We start from the raw sequence: 12,003 nt of genomic DNA, 5'->3' as shown, positions 1-12,003 counted from the left end.
GTTCCCATATTAGAGCTGGGTATCGGCAACTACCTCACAATACTATACACACTGCGATACCCATATCATACTTCAATACACACATACATAATATCAATAAGATTTGTTTTAATTTCTCTCACTCAACTAAAGTGGGGCGGTCGCAATGCTTATTTAGACGTTTACTTCTCCATTAATTAAAATGAAGGATATTACGTGACTGCATAAATACATAAATGCTGACACCAAGTTATCACATAACAAAAAGAAAAAAGATATATTGCCATATGTCTTTAAAAACAGTGCCGGGGGCATAAATCAAGTTAAATGTCTTTTTTTAACTTGATGGAAAGCAAACAGAAATAGTGAAAGGGAAATGACATCTATTTGTATACACATGACCAGTCGAACATTTGGATAGGGGTCTCTATTTTGTACTTTAAAATAATGATAATTAAAAATATGAAGTATTAAAAATATGAATTGAAAGCTTGGTATTTATGTAGTGAACAAAAAAAATTATTATCTCTGGTAACTTCATAACATGCATCTTTGAAGTCCCGTGCAAGTCCAGAATTAAGCATTTAAAATGATAGCTCACCCAAAAAAGCAATAACTTCGGCATTATTTTGCTCACCCTCATGTTGTTTGAACCTCAATGTCTTTCTTTGTTCTTCAGAACCCAAAAGCAGAGTTGTTTTAGGTTTTCTGGTCACTTTGGGAGAAAGTAACCCAAAGTAACCAGAAAACCCTTAAAGCTTTAAAGGAACCAAAAATGTTAACTAAAGGTGCAGTGTGTAAATTTTAGCGGCATCTAGTGGTGAGGTTGCGAATTGCAACCAACGGCTCAAGTCCACTGCTCACCCCTCGCTTTTGAAACGCATAGAGAAGCAACTGTAGCCGCCACTGGAAAAACATGTCATCGACGGGGACAACTTAGTAAAAAACTTGTCCGTTAAGGACTTCTGCGGCACAAAATGGCGACTTCCACATAAGGAGACCCTCAGTGTATGTAGATAAAAATGTCTCATTCTAAGGTAATAAAACATAACGGTCTTTATACACCCCTGATAATATAGTTTTGTATATTATTTTGCATTTCTGTCAAGAGATCCTTCTAAAAATTACACACTGCACCTTTAAATATCTCCACTCGATATTCCCTTATTTTAAGTGTCCTGAAGACATTTACTACTCTGCTTTCTTTTTGTGCACATCGGACTAAACAACAGTTCAGACACAGAGAAGAGAGGCACAGGTCAAATAATGGATTATATTTTAGTAGCATGCCTTTAAGACACTTATAATATACGGCACGGGTCGAGTTTAACACTTTTGAAGCTTAAAGAGGCAGTCACCATCCACTCCCATAGTAACCAGAAAATAAATCTGCATTTGGGTTCTAAAGATCAAATAAATCATTTTGGATATCAAACGGCATGAGAGTGAGTAAATAATGACAAAGTTTGAATTTTGGGGTGAACTATCCCTTTCAGCACAAGTCTTTGGATCAAAAAAGGTTTTAGAGATTACAAGCCATATAAATTCAGTCAAGCATGTCCAAACTTTTGAGCGGTCATGTATATCAAGATGTCTGATGACTAACACATGGGAAGATTTGGATAAGAAACACATTCACACGTTCACACACAGAATCTGTCCAGCAGAGAGCTCTTCTCAGGAAAACTGGTGATGCTATATCTGAAACGAATTTCACACGAGACCTAACAAACAAAAATTAAAAGACAAACACTCAAGAATTTCATAAAGAGATATAAGTTTGTTCAGTTCAAATATCACGAAAACCACGATCAAAAAACGACCAATCAGCTGTAAGCGAGTGTCTCAAACGCACTGAGGCTCTTCCTGAGACCGACACTCACAGGTTCTGACATTGCAGTCTGAAGATGTGGGGACTTCTCAGTACAAAACTCAGCTCCAGGCTGACAGAACAGAAAGAGTCAAAAACGTACGGACGAACAAAACTCTCCAGAAGTGGATTCGGTTAATTTTGCTTTCCATATATTCCTACCATTTAGTGTTCGGGTGCTAGCGTGCACCGGGCCTGCCTTTTTTCGGTTATGATATTACTAGGGTGATTCCTGAATTGGTGACCTGGTGGAAGTTTACTGCGCAGCCACTTCCTGGCTGATGAATCTGCGCAGACGTTCCAGGTACTGACTGTAGAGCTCAATGTCGTTGTGCCCGGCGCCCTCCACCCACAGCGGCTCCACGGCCTTCGGGCATCGCTCGAACAGAGCCAGACCGTGAGAGAAATCAATCACCTCGTCTTCAGTCCCGTGAATGATCAGCACTGGAGACGTGATCTTAGACACCTTCTCAATGCTGAGAAAGCAGAACAGAAAAACACTTAGGGTTGCACAGTACAACATATAGTTTTAGCATCAACACCGTGGTGCAAGCATCTGCAAGTTACATCACAAAACAAGCTTTTTTTTTTAAGGTAAACTACTTCAGATGAACAGTTTTCAAAGGCAGAGAGAAACCACAGATTTTTCTCTGTGAGAAATCTGTGGGGGCACTCTTGTGCAGAAACATTTTCTAATGATTGCTCCAACAGTGGACCTTTTTTCACCAAGCTGCTTGGCAATTTCCCCGTAGCCCTTTCCGGCCTTGTGGAGGTGTACAATTTTGTCTCTAGTGTCTTTGAACAGCTCTTTGGTCTTTGCCATGTTAGTAGTTGGATTCTTACTGTTTGTATGGGGTGGACAGGTGTCTTTATGCAGCTAACAACCTCAAACAGGTGCATCTAATTTAGGATAATAAATGGAGTGGAGGTGGACATTTTAAAGGCAGACTAACAGGTCTTTGAGGGTCAGTATTCTAGCTGATAGACAGGTGTTCAAATACTTATTTGGAGCTGTAACATACAAATAAATGGTAAAAAAAAATCATATATTGTGATATCTGGGATTTTTTAGATTATGCACCTACGATGACAATTTCAGACACCTCAATGATTTCTAAGTGGGAGAACTTGCAAAATATATAGATAATACACCTTTATCACAAATCCTATTTCCGCTATGTGAAGCAGTGTATTGCTACTTCCGGTACAATAGCAAGTATTTCAGTTCCCCAATGTGCATCGTATTAAGAAAAAAAAATGCAATAATACCATGTATTGACAAAGGCAACATACTAGGGCTGGGACGATTAATCGTGCAAATGCGTGTTTTCTCAATGAATGAATTATGGTGAAATGCCCACACATCCAAAAGCCAGAGGGCGCTCTTGTGCAGAAACTCTATTTGTGCTGCAAAAGAAGTAACATTAAAAACGCTATTCCAGGAATTGTCTATACATATTATCTCTGTTCTTCACATTATCACATCATATTATTATTATTATCATCATCATCATCATCATCATGCATATTATCATTAAATCATGCTAGCACCATGTTAGCTTCATGCTAAATCTCATGCAAACTCATGTAGAGGGTATGCACATGACGTCACCTTCGTCACAAATTATAATAACTACAGGCTAGCTTCATGTTAAATCATGTTAGCATCAGGCAAGCATCATGCTAACATCCTGCTAACTTCATTCTGAAATCATGTTTTCTTTCTTTTCTTTCAAACGCCATGTCAGCTTCTAGGCTATATTCATGGCAATAATAAAGTCTAATTATATAAAGTAAGACTTGAAAAGATGTTTAAAATTCATTTAACCTTAAAACCGTAGAGCTATGTTTGGATTAGCTTGATTAAAAACTTTTTCGAAAGTATTAACAGAATAAAAAAGGTTTCACACAGTGACAGAGATAATACAATCTTGTAAAACATGTTTAATGGACAATGAATTCTGACAAGATGAACATTTTAGAGGATTTTCCTCGGAGTAAAAATGTATGTTATTTAGACATTGATCACAATCTGATTGCCATTTATTTCTGATGTATTCATTTATCGTTTGTTTCAGACTAGCTTCATGCTAAATCATGCTAGCTTTACATTAAATCATGCTAGCTTCATATTTGTACTAAAAAATGCTAACAACCAGCTAGACTACTAAACTACACTTATTGTAAAAACCTGATAAGTTTGTTTTTAAACTTTACTATCTAGTTTAATTTATTTTTACTTTATTTAATGTGTTTAATGTGAAAAACTCTATATGGAGGGCCCTATTCCAGCATATGTGTGTATGTTTATGTGTATGAATTAACTACTTGTGTATGTTTATACACCCCTCAGAACCATGATTTGAAGGGGCAAGAGCGCCTCCCGAAAATATTTTCGAAACACTGCTTCGACGACCACTTTTGGATATCAATTCCGCTGTGATAAAGGTTTATTCACATCACAAACCTTGAAAAAATTTTGGATAAAAAGAACTACAAAATGGATTTTGGATTCGATTTGGCATTATAGGGATTGATGAGGGACACTTTGATCAGTGTACTGAATAAAGACTAATAGCATCAGCGCAACATCAATAAAACCAGCAGATGATATCCATGTTTACTTACTTAGGAAAAGCATCAAAGCAGTAGGTCTTTTTGGTGTCTGGAAATGCCACCCTCATTCCTGAAGTGAGTGGCGAGTGCAGCACCACAGCGGCACATTCGTATCGAGATGCCAGGTCCACGGTTGGCACCGTGCCAATGCTCTGCCCGTAAAGAATGATATTCTCTGGACTGATACCATATCTGAGACCAAACAGATGTGTTCAAGGGATTCAAATGAAACACATAGCGCACAACTAAAACTTAAATGCAAAAAAGCACCAAATAATAGTACAGCCCGGTAATATGTTATTACTAAAGTACTAAATCCATCAAGTGGCTTTCTTGACCCTCTGATCTGTGTCAAAAATAAAAATCACCATAAAACGGCTTAGTGACAGATGGCTTATGAGAAAATCTAGCTTAAATGGGATATAAATATTTCTTTTATTACGGTTTTAATAAAAAGGCAACAAATTTAAAGTTCAATTGCACCCCGCTTTCAGGTCTGTGGTTTCTGATGTACCTTGAGCGCAAAGCGTGCCAGGCAGCGTCGATGTCTGCATACAAATTCTTCTCCGAGGGTTTTCCTGTGCTGACCCCATAACCGGAGTAATCATAAGAGAAGATGTTACAGTTGATGCGAGTGCCCAGGCCGATGTAAAAGCTGCTCATCTGACCGAGATCCACAGCATTACCGTGGGAAAATAGCACAGTGAACCTGCAGCCAAAACACAAGGAAAGACACAGATCATGTATACATCAAGACACAGAGGCATTTAACTTCAGTCCTGATGCGACACTGTCAATGATTAAGATACATTTTCTAAATACTTTACAGATTTATTAGATGTTTAAATGACACAACAAGTAGCAGACAATTTTATCCATGGCCACCTAAGGTTTAAAGGCACAATGTGTACAATTTTTGCATTTAAATTTCCAATAAGTACTAGCACTAGATATGGACCAGTCGACCGGCCACAGACCAAAATTGGACGATTTTAAGCATGATCGGCCAGACCGGTAACTGGACGAGTAACTGGTAACGGTAACTGGATTCCGAGCCGATCCAATATTGTCACACGCACACTTGCAATGTGCATCTGACCTGTTCTCGGCTTCACTTTGATAAGATGATAATAAAGTTGATGAGGTGCAAAAATGTACAGCGCCGTCACAAGTTCAACGCCTTATCATCTCATATTTAAACATCAAATGTCAAGAGATTGATACGAACATTGCATTTTGACTGAGAACAAGTGAAAGGACAACACATCACAGCTTATCGCTAAAATGATAGCAAAAGACTTAAAGCTGCTTATTAATGTTTTGAATCCTTGTGCTTTGTCAAGAAAATAACTTAGTATTGCATGTTGTGCAATTTGGTTAGCAAAAAGCTAAAGTAGCAAATTCTGCCTGCCACTCTTTTGCTGCTTCTCTCAGGCCACACTGGTTACAAAACTTTAATGCTGCGTTTACACTAGCCGCGGTAAAGGCGTGAAGCGTGGGTGATTTCAATATTAAGTCAATGTGAAGATGCGTTGACGCGCGTCTGAACGTCTCGCGGATGAGGCGTTTAGCGCAGCAGACACGTTTCCGCGCGAATGGTGCTTTTTGTGCATTTTGGGTTTGACGCGAATTTACGTCTGACGCCCGAGTTGAAAAATGTGAACTTTGCCGGAATTTCGCGCCGTGTTAACCAATCAGGAGCCTGCTTGCTGCTGTAGCGGCAGCCCGCCCGGAGTCCCTCATTCAACCTGAAGGCTTGAAATTGTCCGTAAGCAGTCACCCGGAGCTATACGACACAAGTTCTTATTTCTATAGAGACGGGAATAAAAAGGACCTCGCTTGGAAGAGTGTCAGTGAGGACATTGGGCAACCTGGTAAGTTGTGCACATTTCACTTTTGAGTCACATGACGTTTATCGACCCGCACCGTTTATTTTCCCCTTATAGTAAGGTTACCAAATACAAACCGGTAACTCTCTCGATAAATGTACGATCAACATCAGTCACCTTGCAAACAGACAACCGCATAGCACTTGTCCCTCCCACAAGCAGCGGATTTTGCCTCTGACACGCGTCAAACGCTTGCTTTTTCTAGAGCGAAGTTTGAATGCATTCAAACTTGTTCAAGCGGCAAACTAGCCGCGATAAACGCGATTTTGACGCCTCAAACGCGGTTGGTGTAAACGCAGCATTAGACTACAGCTCTCATCATTCCACACTCTTTTACAGCGTCATCAAGCTGTGGCCATTTTTGTTGTTTAGCTGAAATAACATATTGGCCCTGTCCCAAATGGCACAGTCCGGCCAAAGACCGCATCAAGGGTGCGCTAATGAGCACACTTCAGAATGTAAAAATGACAGAGATGGGACACCCTATGGACTCAGAGACTAAGAGAGAACATACAATTTAAGGCCATGAGACTGAAAGTCCACATAAAGTGTGCCATTTGGGCCAGGGCCATTATGTCTTAAAGGTGACATTTCACAAGACTTTAAGCTGTAAAATAAATTTTTGGTGTCCCCAGAGTACATATGTGAAGTTCTAGCTTAAAATACCCCACAGATAATTATAACATGTTAACATTGCCACTTTGTAGGTGCGAAAAATGTTTCATTTTGGGTGTGTCCTTTATAATGCAAATAAGCTGATGAAATGCAAACACTGATCGCCATGATGGTGGTTTGTTGAAATTGAAACTAAATTGTGCTGTCAATTATTTTTTTCTCTCTCTCTCTTTCTCTCTGCAATAAATGGCATTGCCGCGGTTGGATAGTCCAGATTAAGGGGCAGTATTATCATAATAAGATCCCCTTCTGACATCACATGGGGAGCCAAATTTTAATTTCCTATTTTTTCACATGCCTGTAGAGAATGGTTTGACAAAACTAAGTTACTGGGTTGATCTTTTTCACATTTTCTAGGTTGACAGAAGCACTGGGGACCCAATTATAGCACTTAAACATGGAAAAAGTCAGACTTTACTCAGGAGTAAGACATACAGCCTTTCAAAAGGAAACAAATGTGTCACGCGAAGGTGGGCTTTGGTATAGTTTTGCTGTTAAAATCAACATGGATGTTTTGATTTCAAATTGACTATAACATATCAAGCTTATCCGTTCTTACTTTGCGGAGGGGGCGCAGCGAATGTACATGCATCCCACTTTGTTTCCGCGGCTGGAGTGAGTGAGGAAGACCTCAGTTCCATCCAGTTCCCTCTGAGAATACTGAAACTCTGCTCTCTCCGAGAGGTGTAACTTCCATCGGCTTTCTCCACTCCGATCTACAATACCCCCTCCTGCTCCAGCACCACCGCCACCACCACCACCTGCTCCACTTGCTCCCAGTCGTGAGCGCAAACCAGAGGCTCCGAGGTTAGAGGTCACAGGTGAGTTTGACTCGAGGTCCGGCAGGAGAGCGTAGGTGGGTTCCGGCGGCAGGAAGGCCAGCTTCGCTGCAATCCGGCTCGGACAGGGTGGGCAACAAAACAGGCCGCACAACTCGCTGATGGACAATCCGTTCATTTTCGGCTGCTATAAGATAAGGAAATAATATAACGGAACCTGTGGGAGAGATTAGATGGCATTTTATTATCATATATTAAAATCTTTCGTAAAAGCCAAAGCATGCGGAAAAAAAAAAACAGGGGAGTGAGAATGCCATTTAATTTTACGGGAAGGTTGACATTTCTGTTAAAGTGAAATGTTGATTTGGTCATTTCAGAAATGAGTGATTAACCTTTTAAGACATTTAAATGGCTCACAGATATTAAAGATGATTTCTTCTCCATCATCACAACAAGGCTTTAAGTGCCCATATTATTATGGGTTTTGGGGTGTTATTTTGTGTCTCTGATGCTTCCACACGCATACAAACTTGGAAAAAAATCCATCAATGCTGTTTTGAGTGAGATTGTCCTCTGCCTTGAGTCTCAGATTGCACAAGTTCAAACTCAGCTCCGTTGTGACGTAAATAGACGTTTCGTCACATTCCGTTTGAATTCCCATCACCCCACTCGCAGGTCTCCACCCACCAGGTAGCTAGAGAGCACAGAGCAGAGCAGTCACTTCGCTGATACCCTCTATACTGTCATCATGTCTCACTGAAATAACAGCGCTATTTGGATATTATGGACTATACTCCCGCCTACTTTTAAAAACAAAGTTTAAACCCGTGTTTATTTAAACCTAAAATGTGATCTCAGATACAGTATGTTACGATGCAAATAGTCCTCAGATTGTAGGCGATAAGACGTTCATGTGAAATCTGATGTAAACAAAAGACTATATATCTATATTTCACGGATTATACGCATTTGTGGACAAAAATTGTCATTGAATGTATTTTATTGGACTTTCATGGATCATTCACACATCTGAAACAGATTGGATTTGATTTGCGATCCCTATATCAACACAAAAGGTAAGAAGTCACGTTATATTTTGCATGTTGTCATCTTCTGTCACAAAATACTACATTTATGATGGTAGAGCATCTGTATCTCAAAACATTGATGCTAATCCAGTAAATTATACCTTTTAAATGTATAGTGATGTTAATATTGTTTGTAGACAGTACGCTATATAGATATTTTTGCAGGCTAGATAGTTTCGAAAGTTAAAAAAAAATATTTAACGGCTTTATTTTACAATTCTACAAGAACTTAGTAATAGTGCTTTGCCAAACTAAAAGTGTCTTGCCAAACTAACCGAGACCGGGCCTTACCGACCCGGCTTTTCTGACGAGGCTAACGTACCCCCGAGTCTCTTATCACTTTACGGTCCGGACCTCCCGCTAGCTTCTAGAAATTAGCACGCGGCCCACAAGCAGTATACATCCCCCGCCGGGGCTAAATTTATGTAATTTGTGAAAATAACGCGTTTGAAAATGTTTTATAACAGGATTATGTTAGCATTGTCCAGGGAAAACGAGTGTATTGTTGAAACTGCTACATCACAATTTACTCTGGAATCATTATGTGGCAAGAGTTTCTACTCCTGGAGTGTACTTATTAGTGATACTTTTCTGCTTGATTTGTCTGTTGGCAACATAAACCGTTAATAATAATAATATATAAAAATAATAACACAGTATGGTCTGTACTGCTCACGACATCACTGAGCACGCGTACATGATGTTAGTAGTGGGGCGTGATCAAAGGAGTAGCAGCTTATAAATATGTAATGACCACCTCCAATAGGCATAATATGAAATGCACTGAAACAGAGGCTCCTAGAGATGGGTAACAATCTTTTCCTACAAGCTATTTCGAGCAAACAACTTTTGAAACATGCTTTATGGAACTCATACACCTATTTAACTTGTGAAAAAGCAGTCATAATATGGGCACTTTAACACATTACTAATTTATACAGCTTACACAGACTGCACATTTAAATAATACATACATATGCACTAATATATATTATATAGTTCTAAAACGCAATAAATCCATTTTGACTAATTTGGGTAAAAATGTGTTTTGCTGCTGTCATTGTTGGGACCTCGTCGCTGAACTTTTTTGACAGCGATCAGCTGTAAAATGTTTTGGTGCTGCTCGATTTTTGTTCACTTCGAGTAAAATTACGGAAAGTTTTTCATAAGATCCCCTGGAGTCAATGTGATGTAATCATGTGAGAAAAGCAACAGCCGACATTTTTCCTTCGCCGGAGTGGCTTCATTTCTTCCCCACCACAGAAAACCACCACAGGTTTATCAATGCCATCAAAAGTATTATTTTGTTTTTGTTTTGTTTGTTGATCACGAAGTACAAAGTAAATGAGGAAAACAGGGATTTAGTGTATTCAACGCACCACCATTGTTGTTTAAGATGCGTGGAATGGTGCGCTGTGATTGGTTAAGTGGATTTATTGCATTCTGCAGAGAAGGAGAACTGGCGTTTATTGCGTTTTGGGAAAAAAGGAAGAAAAGCTGACAGAATATCACGGCGGATATCGGATTTTGCATAAAATTAAGAATTTACTTCTTAATACCCACCAGATAAAATACTGATTTTGGCGGTAACTCATTAAAAAAAAGGCGTTTATCGCGTTTTGGAACCAAAATCTTCATACATATATACATATATATACATACAAAAATAGTATACAACAGGGGTTTTCAAACTAGAGTCCCCAGGGGTCCCCAAAAAAGATTCAAGAGAAAAAAGACAAGGTAAAAATTGTGAAATGTCTACTGTGTAGCCAATTATTTAAGTTTTGTAAATAATTTGCTGTGCTTATAATAACACAAGATATATATATTTTAGAAAGGGGGTTCCTATGGGTCCCTGGCATCATAATGTTTGAAAACCTCTGGTATACAATACAAATTTTAATATATAAGAATATATAACATTTTGTATATAATATGCGTGAAGATTATGAGCATCAATCATTCAATCACTGATTTTTCATTGATTTTAAGATATTAAGGTTATATTTCACAGAATGATCTTTACATTATGTAGAATGATGTTATGTAAAAAAATATATTACTTGGGTTTTCACGGACAGGAACACACACACACACACACACACACACACACACACACACACACACACACACACACACGTTATACATAAATACATACATTTATACATATATACCATATTCACACGGCAATATTTATCAAATATACACAACATATACAATATGTATTGCAAAATTACACGAACATATTTGCAATACACATTTATTTTGTATCAAATATTGATATGTGTCTCTTGATAAAACATTCCATTTATAAATGAAAATACTGATAATAAGATACAGATAATATCAAGGCCAAGCATATCTGTCCATATGATACCAACACATAACGTTACTTACCAAAAAAAGGATATACAGTTCACACAGGGCCCGCGCTAACTATAGATTAAGATGTTAAAGGCTAACACTTCGATATATATTGGTTATACGTCGGTAAAATAAGTAACATTTTGCTAAATTTGGTAGAAATCAACCCGGCCTTAGAGATCCTCATTAATGTTTTCATCTGTCGGGCAGAAATAAAGGCAACGCCGGAAAAGCCGCATTTCAAAATAAAAGCCCTTTAACCGGAAAATGGAAAAGTCTCACTGCGGACATGCAATGCAAATATGGAAAATAAAGTTTAGGTTCGAGAGATACACTTACTTTACTTAAAAAAGCAGATTTAGTTTCAATCATTTAATTAAAGTAAAATATAAAATAAACATAATAAAACATTATTAATAAAAGGCTAGTTAAACATCTAAATTAAAGATGTCATTTTTCCTATGCACTGCCAAATAATTGTATTAGGTCATAATATTTACACAAATGTTTGTAAACAGCTTATGGCTGCTATACGGTGTTTGTGTGTATATATATTTTTTTACTTTAATATTAACAAAACTTAATATTTAACTTTTCTGTCACCAAATGTCCCATTAAAAAGCCAACTGACCTTCATTGACCATTTCCATATAGGAAAACAAAAGAGAGGAAACCTATCCCCATCCCTGATATACAAGAACAAAAAGTATGAACAATTAATTTATTCACCAATCATAGATGTT

General features: G+C 38.2%; 1 protein-coding gene across 1 annotated transcript; it reads right to left on the bottom strand.

Annotated features, from left to right (window-relative positions):
* Positions 1 to 1,102: 1,102 nt before the first annotated feature.
* Positions 1,103 to 11,491, bottom strand: abhd17aa (abhydrolase domain containing 17A, depalmitoylase a). Its single transcript, XM_055201300.2, has 5 exons — positions 11,294 to 11,491; positions 7,589 to 8,025; positions 4,980 to 5,174; positions 4,478 to 4,657; positions 1,103 to 2,325 (listed from the first exon to the last, which is right to left on the bottom strand). Exons 2-5 carry the CDS (start codon positions 7,984 to 7,986, stop codon positions 2,106 to 2,108), a joined length of 993 nt encoding a protein of 330 aa, XP_055057275.2. The 5' UTR covers positions 7,987 to 8,025; positions 11,294 to 11,491; the 3' UTR covers positions 1,103 to 2,105.
* Between the last annotated feature and the right edge of the window lie 512 nt (positions 11,492 to 12,003).

Source organism: Misgurnus anguillicaudatus, chromosome 2 (genome assembly GCF_027580225.2).
Source record: "Misgurnus anguillicaudatus chromosome 2, ASM2758022v2, whole genome shotgun sequence".
Lineage (NCBI taxonomy): Eukaryota > Metazoa > Chordata > Actinopteri > Cypriniformes > Cobitidae > Misgurnus > Misgurnus anguillicaudatus.
This window is presented reverse-complemented; position numbering and strand designations above follow the sequence as displayed.

Coding starts and splice junctions, on each gene's coding strand:
- abhd17aa (XM_055201300.2), bottom strand. CDS start 7,986: ATGAACGGATTGTCCATCAGCGAGTTGTGCGGCCTGTTTTGTTGCCCA. Junction 4,658..4,979: donor TGGCACGCTTTGCGCTCAAG/GTACATCAGAAA, acceptor GTTTGGTCTCAG/ATATGGTATCAGTCCAGAGA. Junction 2,326..4,477: donor TGCTTTGATGCTTTTCCTAA/GTAAGTAAACAT, acceptor CTGCTTTCTCAG/CATTGAGAAGGTGTCTAAGA.